The sequence below is a fragment of the Rhinolophus hipposideros genome (genome assembly GCF_964194185.1).
Source record: "Rhinolophus hipposideros genome assembly, chromosome: 16".
In the NCBI taxonomy this organism is placed as follows: domain Eukaryota; kingdom Metazoa; phylum Chordata; class Mammalia; order Chiroptera; family Rhinolophidae; genus Rhinolophus; species Rhinolophus hipposideros.
Genome location: NC_138062.1, coordinates 55,740,095 through 55,758,736, shown reverse-complemented (window position 1 = coordinate 55,758,736; position 18,642 = coordinate 55,740,095). Strand labels below are relative to the sequence as shown.

The window sequence follows — 18,642 nt, the reverse complement described above, 5'->3', positions numbered from 1 at the left end:
CCTCAGAATTTGGATATAGGGTCGTTGTAGACATAGTACTGCAGTAGCATGGGTCCCTAATGCAATATGACTAGTGTTCATGTCTTCTGACTGCCATGTGAAGATAACGGCATCAGGGGAATGTCATGTGATGACAAAGGCAGAGATCAGAGTACTGTAGCTAAAGCTAAGGAACACTAAGGTTCGCCAGCAACCATTAGAAGCTGGGAGAGGCATGGAAGGATCCACCCCCCCCCACCCCCACAGTTTTCAGGAGCACAGCCCTGCCAACACCTGGATTTCAGACTTCTGGTCTCCAGAACTGTGTGATAGTAAGTGTGTGTTGCTCTACGCCACCCAGTTTAAGGCAGCCCCAGGAAACTAATACATCCATGGCAGAGGAGGACATCACATTGGCATTGAGGACTTGGGGCCATGGAGAGGGTGTGAATACGGGTCCTGGATTGGGGAGGGCTGCCCAGGAGGAGGACCAAGCTTTGTACTCGGGCAGTGTGGCCCATTTATCCCGAGAAGGAACTTTAACTGGTTTCCAGAAATACATCTTGGGGAGGGGAGGGGGTGTCAGTGGGGTCCTCCCAGTGGCATCCTTTCCCAGGGCACTGAGGGAAAGCCATAGCTGCTCAGGGGCGGGGTGGGGCTTTCCTCCTTGCCTCCCTCCCCAGGAGTCAGCCTGTAGTCCCCAGGTGGGGCTGAGGGGACAGATCGGAGGAGACAGCTCAATTTGGTATTGGCGGTGGGTAGATAGGAGATCCCAGACCTTGCCTTGGGGCCTATGGGGGGCAGCCAGACCCAGGGACAGTGAGTAGGGGGAGGGATGGCCAGGAGACAGAGATGGCACTAGGCTGACCAGTGGTGCCTCAGGGGGCTTCGGGTCCAGCTTCCCCTTCCCCTACCATCTGCAGATAGCAACTGCCTTCCAGTATGGTGAGACAGTCCTGTATTTCTTCCTGCTGGTGGGCTTGCAGACCCCACCAGAGCTGCTCTGTTGGCTTCTCCTCTCCCAATCGGGACCAGCCAGCCTGTGCTCCCCACTGTGGGACACTGCTCCTACTTGCTGCTGCACCCCACCTGAGAGTTCTTGGGGGCCAGTGAGTCCTGCAGGATCAGCAAAGTCCCCACCCAGGTCACCAGGACTCTATCCCCATGGCAACCCCAGCATCACACGGCAAAAACAATTATCTGGATCATCTTTATGGGGCTTAAGCTTGGGTGGGAGCAGATGGGGTGTGAGCCGGGGATTTGGGTCTGGGTATCCACGCTCCCCACATCCCCGTCTTTTAAAAAGCCTTCTCTGGCACAGTTCTGGGCCAGAGTCCAGCAGAGAAGTGGACAGGGCCAGGGAGCAGGGACAAGAATGGACCGGGAAGAGAAGGTAGATGGGAGTTTAACCCCCTGTGTCAAGGTAAGCAGGCTCCACCCCTACTCACCCCCAACTCCTCAAGAGCTGTGAATGACAAGACTAACTAGTTTGTAGGGCACCTAATTAGTGATTGAGTCTCCCGGGACCCCTGACCTAGTTTGCTGCTCAAGGAGGTGCTGGTGGGAATGAGGGTCTGAGTGCCTACCCAGGCCCTGGGGCAGAGGCCAATGCTTTCAGATGGTCTCGGTGAGCTGGGGGGACACTAGGGCTTGGGGGCAGCCTCTGGTATGTTTCCCTAGCTGGTGTCCCAGCCCCCAGGCTACCCTGCAGGCAGGCCCCAATCTAGGACTGAGGGACACCAGCAGCCTCTCCCTTGAGGTGGCACCACGTGAAGTGGCTCTGCTGGATGAGCCCCGGGGGCAGGGGCTGGGAAGGAAACTTGTGTCTCATTCAGAGCAGCTCTGCAGAGCAGCACATCAGCGGGGACTATGGTGAGAGCCCAGGTGGAGGGGAGGGGAGGGTGGTAGTTGGTGAGGGGTCCCCCAACTGAGGGGCCAGCTGGACCGGGTGTGTCTGTCCCCCAGGCGGGCTCCCCAGACCAAGAGGGCTTCTTCAACCTGCTGAGCCATGTGCAGGGCGACCGGATGGAGGAGCAGCGCTGCTCACTGCAGGCAGGGCCAGGAACAACCTCCGAGAGCCGTGAGTGGGCAGTGGGGGGAGGTGTGCTTTCTGGGGGTTGCGACGGGGCAGAGTGTAGGGGTACAGGGCAAGTGACCATCTGGGGGGCCTGTGAGCAAGAGTCTGTCTGAGAGAGTAAGCCAGCAACTGGGGACACAGATGCCTGTGGGTCTGAGGGCAAGGGGTGTGGGGGAGAGAAGAGCATGCTTCCTGGAGAATGCGAGTGTGGGGAAGGGGTGGGCCCGGGGTTTCAGCTGGGCTGTGTTCCCTGGACTCCGTGTGTGTTCATCCCCACCTGCCTCTACTCCACACAGAGAGTGGCCCTGCGCCGGAGATGGACAGTCTCATGGACATGCTGGCCAGCACCCAGGGCCGCCGAATGGATGACCAGCGTGTGACAGTCAGTGCCCTGCCTGGCTTCCAGCCTGTGGGTCCCAAGGTAGGTGATGTTCTGCTGGGACTGAAGAGACACCAAGCAGGCTGAGCCCCCTAACCCTGCCTCCCACCCCCAGCCCAGAGTGAATGGCCCCCCACCTCTGTCCATCATGTGTCCCCTCGTGATGAATGGCTAGGAGAGCCACCCTGTGTCCCTGTCAATCACAAGGCCCTGGCCAATCCAATCCCTGACTTCAGACAGGAGGATGAAGGCCCACACAGGGCCAAGAGGTGCCCAAGGTCATGCAGGGGCCATGTTAATGTCAGAGCCATGGCTGGAACTCATGGCTGCTGCCCCCATGTATGAGGGTTTCAGGGAGGCCAGAGAGAATAGAACACCCCTCCTGGGAAGATACGCCCAGGGCTAAGGGCCCATGAGCTCATGCACAGGACACATGCATCCATACATTCATGTGTATCTATGTCACATGTAATCATGCAGAGATTGGGTTCTGATCAAACCCCAGTGTGATCCCCAGGACCCCCACCTCACACCCAAATACCACCCTAAGTGTCGAGTAACTAAGGTATGTAGAAGCTTGGGGATGGTGGGGGCAGATGGTGGGAGCTGGGGCACTGGTTCCAAACGGCAGCTTCCCTCCATTGTTTGTGTCACCTCCGGCCCGGAGGTGTAATTGGCACAGGCTTCCAGTGTAATTGTGCTGCTCCGCTCTCAGTTCCCTTCTGCCTGGTCGCTCCCTCTGGCTGACCTCTCTTCATCCACAGGATGGAATGCAGAAACGAGCCGGGACCCTCAGCCCCCAACCCCTCCTCACCCCTCAGGACCCGACTGCTCTCAGCTTCCGACGGAACAGCAGCCCCCAACCCCAGACACAAGCCCCCTGAGGGCCTGAGCTGTCCTGGGCCCCACTCGGGCCCCCTGAAAGCAGACAATAAAACACTTTCACGAGCAACACAGAACTGAGTGTGTGTTATTTTATGGATGGAGGGCCTGGGATTTGGAGGCTTCAGGAGCTTTGCTGGGCACTGCGAAGGAGTTTCTCCTCCCGCTGCTTCCGTATCCTCTCTTTAAATTCTTCTAGCTCTTGGCGCTGAGGGTGAGGAAGGGGTGGGATGGGAAGGAAGGAGGGGGGCACATACCTCAGGGCCTGGTCCCTTCCCCCACCACTCTGCCCCCTACTCCCCAGGCCACAGCTTCAGAGTTCAGTGTCTACACCGGAAGCCCTGTGCCAATTACAAGAAGGGTCCAAGTGGGATCAGCTTCATCCTTCAGGGAGAGGACAATAAGGAAACCATGTGCTCCTCCGCTCTCAGTTCTCTTCTTATGACCCAGGGTAACATTTTCATTTGAATCCATCATGGCCAAAGGGACCCAGGCCCCTCCGTCCCTCTGGTGGGAGGAGGAGTATGTCACTTACCTGGTCCTCCTTCTCAGGTGGCCACAGCTCCCTCTGTGGGGACAAAGTCACAGGTGAGCCATGCGCCTCCAGAGCCCCACACCCAAGGCAGGTCAGCTCATAGGAGGCAGACATCGGTTCCTAGCAGGTTAGAGCCCCACCCCCTGCCCCACCCCCCGCAACGAACCCTTGAACGCTCTCCCTGTGCCCACCTTGCGCTGTATGACCGTGTCCTCAAACCACTCGGCCTGATTGGCAATCCAGAACATAGCCACGGGGAAGGTGAGATAGAGTGTCATCTGGAAGGTGGGGGGATGGGGATCATGGGAGTCTGGCCCCCATAATCCAAGAGACCTTATTTCTGAAAGCTCCCTCCGAGTAAGGGAGACTCCCTCTCAAAGGAAGACACACACTCCTGGCCCCAGGAGTCCAGGAGCTCCCACCACGATCATAGGCGTCTCTCGGAGGCTTCGTGACCCAGCTCCCCCAGGTCAGATCCCGGGAGCACTCCAAACCCCTCCTTCTTCAGAATCCACTTCCCTAGTCTAGGAGTCTCCCTGTCGGACACGCACACCCCCCCATCCCGAGCCCAAGAACTCCCCCAGAGTCTGGAGCCTCCCGTCTTAGAGCCCCCACCCCCGATCACCCCTCTTAGAGGCCCTTGCTCACGCCAGCCTTCCCGGAGCCCCCGAACCGGGCGCCCCCTCCTTTGGGTTTCCAGCCCTGAAGGGCCTTCTCAAACCTCAGCATCTTTCTCCCCAGAGCGCCCTCTCTTGGAATCCCCTTTTTTAGAGCCTCCTGCTCAGATCCAGGAAAACGCCCCCACTGACTCGAGTGCCCACTGACCCGAAACACCTCCAGCTTCACCCCCATTTCGCTTCTCCGAGGCTGCGGAGCAGCTTCCGCCCAAAGCCACCCCCCCTCCAGCGAAACAGCAGCAGCTCATTGGGAATTCGCGGGACCCACCACCGAAGCTGATTGGCCGGCGCGCCCCGGGTGACGTCATCTCCGGGCTCCGACTCTCTGCTTCTGGTGGCCCGCGACCGGTAAGGGAAAGTCGACAACTTGCGTAGCGTTCTCGGGACGGCGTCAGCCAATAGAAAGTGAGTCTGCAGGGGGAGGGCGGGGTTGGCCTGCAGAGCAAGACGTCATTCTGACGCGACTCCTTCTTGTAGCTGGAGAGCCAGCAAAATGGTGGTGATGGCTCGACTCTCGCGGCCGGAGCGGCCGGACCCTGTGTTCGTGAGTTTGTTGCGGGGCAAGGCGTGGCCTGTGTGGGGACATAGGGGCTTGGATGCCGCAGGCGGTCAGGGTCTGGCCCCCCGGGGATCTAGGCCAAAGCTGTCGGCCTGAGGGCGGAGGGCCCTAATGGGCCAGAGGCCGTATGGCGATGTCCCGCTCGGGCTGGCCAGGAGTACGGGTCCGGTGCCGGAGCCCAGGGGGCCTGAGCAAAGAACTGCTGTCGAGGGTAAAGCTCTGGCGTCCCGGGCCAGGGGCGGAAATGGGAGCGGGAGAGGAGGGAAATTCGAATCACTGAATAATTGGGAGGCCTGGTGACAGAAGGAAAAGCATGGTGACCAGGCCAGGGCTCTGGGTTTCTGTGGTAAAGGCTTGGTGTCTCCGGTAATAGCCTAGATCTGGTCCGCAGCGTCGTAGTTTCCGGGATGAAGGCCTGGTGTCGGGCTGAGGAGAACCCTGGGCTCGGAAGTAAAGACCTGCTGATGTGAAGATGGTCAGGCAATGACTGGCCAGTGGAATCCTGAAGAGCCAGAGCCTCGGGGTCTGGAGTCGAGGCCGGGTGTCCTCCCTAGGTTCTTGGTGTTGCCCTGCGAACTCGCAGGCGGTCTGGAGGCTTTAGCTAGAAACAAATAGTACAGATTTATTCAAGGGTCTTGGAGATTGCAAACGGGAAACAGCTAGGCGGAGACCCAGAGCTGTTCTCAGCAGGATAGAAAAGTTGAATCCTTACGGGGACAAGTGCATTCCTGAGAGTAATCGGTTCTGCATTCGTCACCTGGAGGGTCTCGGGGGGTTACAGTCAGATGTCAGGTGGTCTGGAGGGTGGACGCCAGGTGGCCTGGATCCTGCCTTCAGGGGCCATTAAGGGGGTTTTCTGGAGGTCTGGTGTGTATCCTCGTATTGACACACAGTGAACTGATGACATATTTCCAGGCAGTGACAGAAGACTGGAAAGTTCAGAAGGTCACGTTCCCCTGTTAGTTAAAACAAGAATATATCCATTTCCTTGTTTCTCAGTCTACTTGACTTTTTGGTAATTTAGCAACTTGACTATAGTGACACTGTTTTCTTTTCTTTCTTGTGTTGAGGATATCTTTTTTTTACCCATCCCCTCCTTTTGCAACCATCGGATGGTTGTCCATAGCGATGGATCTTTTTCTGTTTTGTTTTGTTTTCTTAGATTCCACATAGAAGGGAGATCACACGGTATTTGTCTTTTTCTGTCTGACTTATTTCACTTAGCATAATATCCTCTGGGTCCGTTTGTGTTGTCACAAATGTCAAGATTTCATTCTTTTTTATTGATGGGTAATATTCCACTAAATATCCCATTCTTTACCCCGTCGTCCATTGACGGACACCTAGGTTGCTTCCATATCTTGCTGTTGTAAGAAATGCTACAGTGAACATAGGGGTACATTTATCTTTTTGAATTAGTGTTTTTGTCTTCTTGTGATAAATACACACATGTGGAATTGCTGGGTCATAGGTAGTTCTATTTTTAATTTTTGAGGAATATCCATATTGTTTTCCATAGTGGCTGCACCGATTTATAATCCCACCAAGAGTGTTTGAGGGTTCTCTTTTTTCCATTTCCTCACTAGCACATGTTATTTGTTGATTTATTGATGACAGCCATTCTGACAGGAGTGAGGTGCTATCTCATTGTGGTTTTGATTTTAAATTCTCTGATGATTATTGACGTTGAGCATCTTTTCATATATCTGTTGGCCATCTGTATGTCCTCTTTGAAGAAATGTCTATTCAGGTCTTCTGCACATTTTTCACTTGGATTTTTTGTTTTTTTGGTGTTGTATGAGTTCCTTATATATTTTGGACATTACCTGCTTATTGAGTGTATCACTGGCGACTATCTTCTCCTACTCAGTAGGTTGTCTTTTCATTTTGTTGATCGTTCCCCTCACTGTGCAAAACCTTTTCAGTTTGATGTAGTCCCATTTGTTTATATTTGTTGTTGTTGTTGTCCTTGCTCAAGGAGATATATCCAAAAAATACTGCTAAGATAGATGTCAAAGGTTTTACTGCCTATGTTTTCTTCTGGGAGTTTTATGGTTTCATGTCTTACGTTTAAGTCTTTAATCCATTTTGAGTTTATTGCATAACGTGTAAGAAAGTGATCCAGGGGGCCTGCCTCGTGGCGCAGGCGGTTGGAGCTCCGTGCTCCTAATGCGGAAAAGCTGCCGGTTCGATTCCCACATGGTTCAACCACAAGGTTGCCAGTTCGACTCCTCGACTCCCGCAAGGGATGGTGGGCTGCGCCCCCTGCAACTGAGATTGAACACGGCAACTGGACCTGGAGCTGAGCTGCGCCCTCCACAACTAAGATTGTAAGGACAACAACTTGACTTGGAAAAAGTCCTGGAAGTACACACTGTTCCCCAATAAAAGTCCTGTTCTCCTTCCCCAATAAAATCTTAAATAAAAAAAAAAAGTGATCCAGTTTCACTTTTTTGCATGTATTTGTCCAATATTTTCAGCACCACTTATTGAAGAGACTGTCTTTACTCAATTGTATATCCTTGCTTCATTTGTCGTAGATTAATTGATCATATAAATGAGGATTTACTTCTGGGCTCTCTGTTTTATTCCTTTGATCCACATATATGCTTTTATGCCAGTACCATACTGGCATATGGTTTTGATTATTGTAGCTTTGTTTGAAATCAGGGAGCACGATATCTCCCACTTTATTCTTTCTCAAGGTTTATTTGGATATTTGGGGTCTTTTGTAGTTCCATATAAATTTTAGGATTAGTTGTTCTAGTTTTGAGAAGAGTGCCATTGATATTTTAACAGGTATTGCTTTGAATCTGTATATTGTTTTAGGTATAAGGACATTTTAACAATATTAATCCTTTCAATCCTTTCTATTATATGTATTGTCTTCAGTTTCTTCAGTATCTTATAGTTTTCAGAGTACAGGTCTTTAATCTCTTTTGTTAAATTTATTCCAAGGTGTTTTATTCTTTTTGATGAAGTTGTAAATAGGATTGTTTTATTAATTTCTCTTTCTGATCATTTGTTATTGGTGTATAGAAACACAGGTTTCTGTATATTGATTATGTATCATGCAACTTCTCTGAATTTATTAATTATAATAGTTCTTTGGTGGAGTCTTTACGTTTTTTAGTTTTTTGTTTTAATAAATTTTATTGGGGAATATTGGGAAACTGTGTTTCTCCAGGGCCCATCAGCTCCAAGTTGTTGTCCTCCAATCTAGTTGTGGAGGGCGCAGCTCAGCTCTAAGTCCAGTTGCTGTTTTCAATCTTTAGTTGTAGGGGCTGCAGCCCACCATCCCATGTGGGAATTGAACCGGCAACCCTGTTATTCAGAGCCCAGGCTCTAACCAACTGAGCTATCTAGCCGCCTAGGTTTTTTTATATATAGTATCATGTGATCTGAAAATAGTAACAGTTTTACTTTTTCCTTTCTAATTTGGATGCCTTTTATTTATTTCTCTTGTCTGATTACATTGGCGAGGACTTCCAATACTACGAATAGAAGTGTAAGAAACACCCTTGGGGCACCGTTGGCACCCTTGTCTTGTTCCTGACCTTAGAGGAAAAGCTTTGTTTTTCGCCGTTGAGTGCAATATTAGCTGTGGGTTTGTTATGTATGCCTTTGTTATATTGAGGTATGCTTCTTCTAAAACCACGTGTTGACAGTTTTTATCATAAAGAGATGTTGAATTTTGTCCCATGCTTTTTGTGCATCTATTGAGATGATCATATGATTTTTACCCTTCATTTTGTTAACGTGATGTATCACATTGATTGATTATGGACGTTGTACCATTCTTGCATCCCTGGGATCAATCACATTTGATCATGGTGTATAATCTCTTTAATGTATTGTTGAATTTGGTTTGTTAACATTTTGTTGAGAATTTTTGCATCTCTGTTTATCAAGGGCATTGGCTTGAGATTTTCTTTTGTTGTAATGTCTTTGTGTGGTTTTGATATCAGGGTAATGTTGGTTTCGTAGAATAAATTTGGAAGTGTCCTTCCTCTTCAATGTTTTGAAGTAGTGTAAGAAAGATAGGTATTAATTCTTCTTTAAGTGTTTGATAGCATTCATCTGTAAAACCATCTGGTTCCTGAACTTTATATGTTAGGAGTGTTTTGATTACTGCTTCAATTTCATTGCTAGTAGTGGTCTGTTCAGATTTTCTCTCTTCCTGGATCAGTCTTGGAAGGTTATATGCGCCTAGAAATTTATCCATTTCTTCTAGATTGTCGAATTTGTTGGCATTTGTTTATAGTACTCTTGAATGATTCTTTGTATTTCTGTGGTGTTGGTTGTAACTTCTCTTTTATTTATGATTTTATTTGGGCTCTCTCTCTCCCTTTTAGTTTAATTACTCTTTCCTGCTATTTTTTTTAAATCTCTGTTTCATTTATTTCTGTTCATAATTATTTTCTTTCTGTTTTCTTTGGGTTTTGTTCTTCTTTTTCTAGTTTCTTTGGGAGTAAAGATAGATTATTTGAGATTTTTCTTGTTTCTTGAAGTAGGCCTGTATAGCTTTTAACTTTCTTCTTAGAACTGCTTTTGCTGCATCCCATAAATTTGGAAAAGTTGTGTTTTCATTTTCGTTTGTCTCAAGGTCGATTTTGATTTCCTGTTTGATTTCCTCTGATCCATTGGTTGTTTAGTAGCATGTTGTTTAGCCCACATACTTGTGGGCTTTCCAGTTTTCTTCCTGTAGTTGATTGATAGTTTCTTGCCATTGTGGTTGGAAAAGGTGTTTGATACGATTTCAGTCTTTTTGAACTTACTGAGGCTTGTTTTGTGACCTAATATGTGACCTCTTTTATATTTTCACTCAATTCCTCAGTGTCCGGGGCTAAAGGTGTGGTGTGTGGTCCGTACCTGTCCTTCTGAAATAAAGGGCTAGCTTTCAAGTTCTGGGGCACAGTTGAACTAGGCTCTGGCTAGTGGGAGCCTGGGGTGCTAAAGACGTGGCGTCTAGGAAAAGGACTGTTGTGAGGAGGTAAGGCCTACAGTCCAGGGCAGAGGGGTAGTGTTGGACCGGGGAGCCTAAGGAGTCCGGTGATCTGGCCCAGAGAGTGTGTAGCTTGATTTGGAAGGCCAAAAGAAAGATGTCTGGGTAACAGTCTTATGTCTGGCCTAGCACCCTATGACTGAGGAGTCTGGTGAGCTGGGTCAGGTTGTGGGCAGTAGAATTCTGAGGGCTAAGTCTGGATTAGGGTCCTGATATCTGGGCATCGAGTGACCTGGCTCTGAGGGTGGGCACTGGGATCTGGGAAGGGCCTGGAATTCGGAGTGGAGTGATGCCCAGGCTCTGAGGGCAGGTCTCTCTCTGTCCCATGACGCGGCACCGTCAGGATGAAGAGGACCTCCCCTATGAGGAGGAAATCATGCGGAACCAGTTCTCAGTCAAATGCTGGCTCCGCTATATCGAGTTCAAACAGGGGGCCCCGAAGCCCAGGCTTAATCAGCTGTACGAGCGGGCACTGAAGCTGCTGCCCTGCAGGTGAGAATGGCTCCAGCTGCCCTGCCCACCCCAGCCCCACCCCCCCGTCCAGGTCATAACGGAACTAGCCAGTAGGTCCTGGTGGTTGCTGGGCGTTGCATAGCTGAGTATATATCCTCTGAAGGGTCAGTACACCCTCCCTGATGTCCTTGCCTATTCCCTCATTGCTGAGACTTCTCACCTCTCTCTAGGCCCCTTCCCCCAGCAGTTGCTCGTGGGGGTGGAGCAAAGGATTCTGGGAGTCCATAAAGCTGACCAATTCCTGTCTGCCTCCTCCCTGCATCCCCCAGCTACAAACTCTGGTACCGGTACCTGAAGGCACGCCGGGCCCAGGTGAAGCATCGCTGCGTGACTGACCCTGCCTACGAAGATGTCAACAACTGCCATGAGAGGGCCTTTGTGTTCATGCACAAGGTTGGCGGGCAAGCTGGGACCGGGGATCAGTGGAGAGGTGGGGCTCAGAGTCCATGGAGGTAGATGAAGCAGGCGGGTTGGCGTCATGCTGCTTCTGTGCACTTGAGGTTGAGCTAGATACACTGGTCACAGAGGGAAAGGTGCTGCATTCTTTGCTTAGCGTAGGACATCTGGTGTCTTTGTGGCCGGGCCATGGTGCTGGCAGTTTAGAGACCCTGCCTCTCCTCATGCCTCCAGATGCCACGTCTGTGGCTAGATTATTGCCAATTCCTGATGGACCAGGGCCGCGTCACTCACACCCGTCGCACTTTCGACCGTGCCCTCCGGGCGCTGCCCATCACACAGCACTCTCGTATTTGGCCCCTGTACCTGCGCTTCCTGCGCTCACACCCACTGCCCGAGACAGCCGTGCGGGGCTACCGGCGCTTCCTTAAGGTAAGCCCACGGGGAGGGAGGCAGGGCCAGGCTCAGGCAGCGGGCCAGTTCCCCAGGTCCAGCGTTCCCAAAACTGGCTCGCTGGGACACTAGCCCCATGCAGGATGTCACCTAACAGACAAGATATAGGGAAAAGGCTTTTTGACAGGCAGCTTTTTATTTGCCATTTATTTGTTTATTCTCCAACTAGTTGCTAGCGCCAGTTCCACATCAGGCATTGAGATACGTGTTGGGACAGTGTGACTAAGACAGTCCCTGCCTGCAGGGAGCTTTCAGTCTGACTGGGGAGACAGGTGCACATGAGTGAGGACGTCGTAAACCAGAGTAAAACTACAACCCTAGCAGGGCAAGGAATGGGACACGAACAGGCAGGGTGGAGAGTCGGGTGCAAACGGCGGGGAGGGGGAGGTCGTTGTGTGGTTCTCTCAACTTACAATGTCTGTTATACATTGTGAAACCCTTGGTATAGGATACTGTTCGGGTAGTGGGCTTGTGATGAAATCGGGGCCGGGCTTGTGAGGCTGGACCATTGGTTTCTGAGCCAGACCAGGGCTGAGATTGGACCAGTGTGGCAGGTGTGGTGGCCGGGCGGGTGGGTGGCCTGCAACCACTGAGCAGGGAGGAGGGCGCAGCAGTGTGGCCCCACTGACTGCTAGCCCGGTGCGTTGGTGCCCAGCTGAGCCCCGAGAGTGCGGAGGAGTACATCGAGTACCTCAAGTCGAGCGACCGGCTGGATGAGGCTGCCCAGCGCCTGGCCACCGTGGTGAACGATGAGCGCTTCGTGTCCAAGGCCGGCAAGTCCAACTACCAGGTGGGCCTGTGGGAACGCGGGCCGGAGGGGAGGGCCCATCCCCTCAAGGACCGAGGCTCAGACCCTTTCTGCGCCCTGCAGCTGTGGCACGAACTCTGCGACCTCATCTCCCAAAACCCAGACAAGGTGCAGTCACTCAATGTGGACGCCATCATCCGCGGGGGCCTCACCCGCTTCACCGACCAGCTGGGCAAGCTCTGGTGCTCGCTGGCCGACTACTACATCCGCAGTGGCCACTTTGAGAAGGTACGCGCGCTCCCTGAGTGCAGGGCGCTGGGGGCATGTACGCGGTACGTGTGAGCAGGAACGCCTGCATCTGCTGGTGTGCATACACGTGCACACGTCCGCCTTCTGAAGGCCTGCTGGTCAGTGCACCGTCTTGGGCTTAGCTAGGCCGGGTTCTCCATGGCTGTGTGGCCTGGGTGTCCGCATTTGAAAGATTACGAGAGTGACAGTCTCTCCTGTGAGGAATCAGGTGCCAAGCAGGTGCGTGACGTGAGGGTGACTCCCGAGATGTTGACCTAAAGGTAAAAGAGGCAATAAGCATTTGAGACCCAGAAGAATAGCTGTTTGGGAAGCACTGATTTGGCAAAAACCCAAATCGTGTTCCGGTTGGGAGTTAACGGCAAGGAGTATTTATGAGAAAGGGAGGGGAACAGTTACGCGAATAGAAGGAAGTCCTACCGGTGCGGATAAGCTGAGAGCGCTGCTAATTCTAAACTGCGCTGTTAGTTTTCAGTCCAGTAGTCATAATAATCTGCTGTTTTGTCTTTGCAAACAGTGGTTTAGGATACAAAGTTGCTTAAAGCCCAGTCCAAAGGTTATTTTGCCCAGTTTTAACATTCCAAAGGTTTGAGGAGTCAGATAAGTAAGGCAGTTCCGCTAGGATGGCAAGTCCGACTCCATTTATGTCATTTTCTGCAGTGTTACTGTCAGTGTCCATGTTATTTTGCTGCCACTGGAGTGGCACGCTTGGGATGAGGGGTGTATATGGCTCTGAGAGGTTCCCAGGGGGGCCGGCTTGGGCTTTGGGGACCTGGGGGAAGGTGGGAGCTAGTGGAGCGGGGCTGAGCGGAAAGGGGGGTGGCGAAGGGCTGGGGAAGCGGGGGGCCTTGCAGGCTGACTGGCTCCAGCTGGCGTAGCCGCCAGCCAGACGAGGCATGGCCAGGTGTCCATTTTACAATGACCATTTAGGCCTCCACTTCACGTAGAATGCACAGGCCAAGGCTGCTGGCAGGAGACAAGCTGGCAGCCCGGTGGAGGCAGAGAAGCAAGACCAGCTAGGGGCAGGCTGGAGAGATGGGGCTCAAGCTGGGGGGAGCAGGGAGAAGGGGGCGTAAGTACTTTGTAGCAATGACTGAGCCCTCTGCGACCGAGCTGAGTTTAGGTCCCTGCAGCGTGGACATGGGTGCCAGGCATTGGACACGTCTCCCTCAAGCCCTGTGGTGACGCTCCGTGAGGGGCTGTCACTCTCAGTTCACTGGGGAGGGGCCGAGGGGCCCACATCCCTCTAGCAGGTCGGGGGCACTCCAGTCCTGGCTGTGCTGTGTCTGCTCCCAGCCTGATGGAGCCGCGCAGGCCCTGTGGGGTCTCCCGCCTTGGCACTGGTGCCATGGATGGTGCTGCCGCATTCCCTGTGTCCATGTGGGCCCCACGTGCCGCCTCTTCCCTGGCAGCACTTCCTGGCAGCCCCCCATCCCCACAGGCTCGGGACGTGTATGAGGAGGCCATCCGGACCGTGATGACCGTGCGGGACTTCACCCAGGTGTTCGACAGCTATGCCCAGTTCGAGGAGAGCATGATTGCAGCTAAGATGGAGACCGCCTCAGAGCTGGGGCGAGAAGAGGAGGGTGAGCTGCTGGGGAGAGTGGGCTGGGGGACTTCTGAGTGTCTGTGGGGGAGAGCGAGAGGAGCATCTCCCGTCAGTCGGGGCAACAGGTGGGGAGGCTGGGTGGACACTGGGGCAGTATCTTGGAGACCAGCCAGGACGGGGGGTACATCTCGGGCTTGGGCTGGGTGGGGAGGGAGGGCTGGGTCCACAGTGGGGTGAGTCTGGAAGGCCCAGAGCACTTGGCTGAGGGCTAAAGGGACAGTGGGCTGGGAGATGGGAGTGGCTGTGTACTGAGGCCCTCCCCCCATTGCCCTGGCCGTTCCCGGGGGTCCCAGACGACGTGGACCTGGAGTTGCGCCTGGCCCGCTTCGAGCAGCTCATTAGCCGGCGGCCCCTGCTCCTCAACAGCGTCCTCCTGCGCCAGAACCCGCACCACGTGCACGAGTGGCACAAGCGCGTGGCCCTGCACCAGGGCCGCCCCCGGGAGGTATGTGACTGCCCCACACCCCAGCCCCCCTCACTTACCTCGGCCCAGCCAGCACCTGACCCAGCTGCCCCCGCCCAGATCATCAACACATACACGGAGGCCGTGCAGACGGTGGACCCCTTCAAGGCTACCGGCAAGCCCCACACGCTGTGGGTCGCGTTTGCCAAGTTTTATGAGGACAACGGGCAGCTGGATGATGTGAGTGCATTTGTGTGTGCGTGTTGCGTTGTGTGCGTACAGAGGCGTCCTTGTTCAGAGGACCCAGGGGCGGTGGGGGGGTGGGTCTCGCCTGACCTCTCCCTGCCCTGATAGGCCCGCATCATCCTGGAGAAGGCCACCAAGGTGAGCTTCAAGCAGGTGGACGACCTGGCGAGCGTATGGTGTGAGTGTGGCGAGCTAGAGCTCCGGCACGAGAATTACGACCAGGCCTTGCGGCTGCTGCGGGTAAGCACTGCTCGGGTTGTGGGCTGGGGCTGCGGGTGTGCAGCTAGCCCGGGTTCCCCACCCAGCTCCCCTGCTCTGCTGTCTCCCTGCAGAAGGCAACAGCGCTGCCTGCCCGCCGGGCCGAGTACTTTGATGGCTCGGAGCCCGTGCAGAACCGCGTGTACAAGTCACTGAAGGTGTGGTCCATGCTCGCTGACCTGGAGGAGAGCCTTGGCACCTTTCAGGTGAGCGCCCGGAACCCAGGGGTTGGGGGAGGGGTGGGGCCACGGCCGCAGCTCCCCAACCTGCCCCGCCCCGCAGTCCACCAAGGCTGTGTACGACCGCATCCTGGACCTGCGCATCGCCACGCCTCAGATCGTCATCAACTACGCCATGTTCCTGGAGGAGCACAAGTATTTCGAGGAGAGCTTCAAGGTGAGGAGGGGCGTCAGGAAGTCCCAGGCAGCGGTATTCCCCACCCACTGCCTCGGGCACTGCATTGGGCGGCTTCTACAACAAATCTATTTTCTCCCAGTTCTGGAGGCTGCAAGTCCGAGATCGGCAGGGGTGGTTCCTTCTGAGGCCTCTCCTTGGCTTGTAGAGTCGTCTTCTTGTGTCCTCACACGGTTATCTGTGTCTGCATGTTTCTGGTGTCTCTCCGTGTGTCCAGACTTCATCTTCTTATAAGGACACCATCATATTAGGTTAGGGTCCACCCTGACTACCTCCTGTTAACTTCGTTACTTCTGTGAATACCTTATCTCCAAATGCAGTCACATGCTAAGACGCTGGGGTTAGGACTTCAGTGTGAGTTTTGGGGGACACAGTTCAGCCCATCCCAGGCACGGAGCCCTGCCTGTGTGTGTGTCTGGGGGAGGGGGAGGCTGTTGGCATGGGTGTGTGCAGGCTGTGTCTGCCCTACTGCTCAGGCGACAGGTCGTAGGTACGTGGGGTGGTCTATGTGAGCATGTGTACGCGTGGATACTGTGCATATACCTGGATGGGAGGGGGTGCACGTGTGCCGCCCCTGCCTGAGTGACAAGCCCTGCCCTTCGGCCGGGCCTCCAGTGTCTGCAGAGCTGAGGATCCACGCCCTTCTTCACCGGTTATGTCACCTAGTGGTGGGACCTAGTGAGTCCTGGTCCGGCCCTGTCTTTAGAGTCCGATGGTCTGTGGAGGGAGACAGCACACAGACCCTGACTGTGCCACGATTGTAGGGAGAGGTGACCGGGGAGGGGCCCACTCACTGAGCCGGAAGGGGCCATGGGCAGTGTCCTGGCAGACTGGGCTCCAGGTGTTCTCGCCCTGCAGACTCACACGATTCCCCCTCTCTGGGCAGGCATACGAGCGCGGCATCTCGCTGTTCAGGTGGCCCAATGTGTCCGACATCTGGAGCACCTACCTGACCAAATTCATCGCCCGCTATGGGGGCCGCAAGCTGGAGCGGGCACGGGACCTCTTTGAGCAGGCGCTGGATGGCTGCCCCCCTAAATATGCAAAGAGTGAGGGCCAGGAGGCTCAGGGCAGGGTGGTGCGGCGGGGTGGGGTGTCATGGGGCAGGCTGCCGACCTCGGACCCTCTTTTGTCCTGCCAAAGCCCTGTACCTGCTGTATGCACAGCTGGAGGAGGAGTGGGGCTTGGCCCGGCACGCCATGGCCGTCTACGAGCGGGCCACCCGGGCTGTGGAGCCCGCCCAGCAGTATGACATGTTCAACATCTACATCAAGCGGGCCGCCGAGATCTACGGGGTCACCCACACCCGGGGCATCTACCAGAAGGCCATCGAGGTGCCCACCGCGGGGAGGGGCGGGCGGGGTCCTGCAGGCTGAGCTGAGCGTGCCTGCACCTGTGGGCTGCCAGCACGCATTCTGGACGCTCAGGGAGCAGCCTGGTTTGCGGGGCTCCCCCGAGGTGGCTGTCCTCCGCCTCACGCCTGTCCTGCCCTGACCCCGCCATCACCCAGGTGCTGTCCGACGAGCACGCCCGGGAGATGTGCCTGCGCTTTGCGGATATGGAGTGCAAGCTGGGGGAGATAGACCGCGCCCGGGCCATCTACAGCTTCTGCTCCCAGATCTGCGACCCCCGGGTAGGGCAGGGGGGCGTTGGGCAGGTGGGCGGGCGCGGAGGCTGCGGCCGAGGGCCTGTGGTACACACGCCTGCACCCTCCGCAGACGACCGGGGCCTTCTGGCAAACGTGGAAGGACTTCGAGGTCCGGCATGGCAACGAGGACACCATCCGCGAGATGCTGCGCATCCGCCGGAGCGTGCAGGCCACCTACAACACGCAGGTCAACTTCATGGCCTCGCAGATGCTCAAGGTGTCGGGCAGCGCCACGGGCACTGGTGAGCCGGGGGACCACCGCTCACCCGCCGGTCCCCCGGGGTGACACGGGTCCCGGACTTGGGGCGGTGGGTCATGCCTGAGCCTCGGCCCAGACTTGATTTCCTGGGTCCGGGAGCATCAGGGTCCAACTCTGCCTCCCCTGTCTGAGGACTGGGGCCTCGGGGACAGGAGGGGGCCCCCAGCAGCTGCTGTGGCTGTGGAGAGGGCCTGCCCACGGTGTCTGACCCCCACTCTCCCACCAGTGTCCGACCTCGCCCCCGGGCAGAGTGGCATGGACGACATGAAGCTACTGGAGCAGCGGGCAGAGCAGCTGGCGGCCGAGGCCGAGCGTGACCAGCCCTCGAGGGCCCAGAACAAGATCTTGTTTGTGAGGTGAGGACGAGGCTGGGGGCTGGGAGCGAGCCAGCTCTTCACGGGATGGACCTTCCCCGGGAGGCTGCAGAGGCGGTGGGGCCCAGCTGAGGAGTGTGGCCCCCCTGCCCCAGGAGCGACGCGTCCCGGGAGGAGCTGGCTGAGCTGGCACAGCAGGCCAACCCGGAGGAGATCGAGCTGGGGGAGGACGAGGACGAGGACGAGATGGACCTGGAGCCCAATGGTGAGTGGCCGGCCAGCCCAGTGGGGGAGGGCAGGGGCAGGACCCCCTTCTGGAGAGCTAGAGAGTGACCATGTCTTCCCCCGCGCCCCCCCCACAGAGGTGCGGCTGGAGCAGCAGAGCGTGCCGGCTGCCGTGTTCGGGAGCCTGAAGGAAGACTGACACCCCACCCCACCCCACCCCACCCCACCCTGCAATGAAACCTGTTTGTAGGATATGGTCTGAGTCTCCTTCCTCCTCACCCCTCTTGCTGCCAGGTGCTTAAAGGGACTGCCAGCTCATTCTCGCTCTGGTCCTGGGCCCGGCACCCCACCCCCCACAGATTGGCTGGTGTGGGAGGTAGGCAGCCGGGCTCCGGGCCAAGGCACACACCCGTCCTCACCCCACAGAGCCAGTTCTGGACTCGGAGACCAGTTTCTCTGCCGCCCGAGGCCTCTTTGATCCCTGAGCCTACGGGGCCTTGCCCACAACTGCTCGGGTCTCACCCTCCTGCTCTATCCGACCCTCCCCACCACCCTACTCAGCAGGGAGGGATTCCCATCCTCCCCTCAGGAGAACTGGTCAGCGAGCTTGGGAGGCAGGCACTCCCTGGTCCCAGGACTTAGTTAGCAAAGGCGATTCTCTCTCGGACAGTGGCCAGGAGTCAGGCCTCGGCCGTGGCCCACATCGGGGTGTGGCCCTGAGTCCTAAGCTCTGGGAAGCCATTAGCAGGCTCGAAGC

General features: G+C 55.3%; 3 protein-coding genes across 8 annotated transcripts; 2 read left to right on the top strand and 1 right to left on the bottom strand.

Annotated features, from left to right (window-relative positions):
* The first annotated feature begins 465 nt into the window (after positions 1–465).
* Positions 466–3,409, top strand: PCP2 (Purkinje cell protein 2). The gene is made up of 4 exons (XM_081076252.1): positions 466–1,851; positions 1,945–2,059; positions 2,353–2,477; positions 3,200–3,409. The coding sequence occupies exons 1-4, from the start codon at positions 1,849–1,851 to the stop codon at positions 3,317–3,319; spliced, it is 363 nt and encodes a 120-aa protein (XP_080932378.1). The 5' UTR covers positions 466–1,848; the 3' UTR covers positions 3,320–3,409.
* On the bottom strand, positions 3,396–4,790 carry PET100 (PET100 cytochrome c oxidase chaperone). 3 transcript variants are annotated; one of them, XM_081076262.1, is made up of 4 exons: positions 4,678–4,790; positions 4,044–4,130; positions 3,853–3,885; positions 3,396–3,701 (listed from the first exon to the last, which is right to left on the bottom strand). In XM_081076262.1, exons 1-4 carry the CDS (start codon positions 4,702–4,704, stop codon positions 3,645–3,647), a joined length of 204 nt encoding a protein of 67 aa, XP_080932388.1. In that variant the 5' UTR covers positions 4,705–4,790; the 3' UTR covers positions 3,396–3,644. The 3 variants fall into 3 exon arrangements, with proteins under 3 accessions (XP_080932388.1, XP_080932387.1, XP_080932386.1); XM_081076261.1 differs by having other exon boundaries at positions 3,396–3,525; XM_081076260.1 differs by lacking the exon at positions 4,678–4,790 and adding an exon at positions 4,501–4,627 and having other exon boundaries at positions 3,396–3,525.
* Positions 4,791–4,918: 128 nt separating this feature from the next.
* XAB2 (XPA binding protein 2) lies at positions 4,919–18,156 on the top strand. 4 transcript variants are annotated; one of them, XM_081076053.1, is made up of 19 exons: positions 4,919–4,934; positions 10,437–10,585; positions 10,876–10,999; positions 11,237–11,434; positions 12,111–12,245; positions 12,327–12,491; positions 13,951–14,095; positions 14,412–14,563; positions 14,642–14,761; positions 14,876–15,007; positions 15,100–15,231; positions 15,308–15,421; positions 16,326–16,488; positions 16,583–16,773; positions 16,950–17,072; positions 17,158–17,329; positions 17,573–17,702; positions 17,816–17,925; positions 18,023–18,156. In XM_081076053.1, exons 2-19 carry the CDS (start codon positions 10,470–10,472, stop codon positions 18,082–18,084), a joined length of 2,484 nt encoding a protein of 827 aa, XP_080932179.1. In that variant the 5' UTR covers positions 4,919–4,934; positions 10,437–10,469; the 3' UTR covers positions 18,085–18,156. The 4 variants fall into 4 exon arrangements, with proteins under 4 accessions (XP_080932179.1, XP_080932178.1, XP_080932177.1 ...); XM_081076052.1 differs by lacking the exon at positions 4,919–4,934 and adding an exon at positions 4,973–5,073; XM_081076051.1 differs by lacking the exon at positions 4,919–4,934 and adding an exon at positions 5,003–5,299.
* Positions 18,157–18,642: the final 486 nt, after the last annotated feature.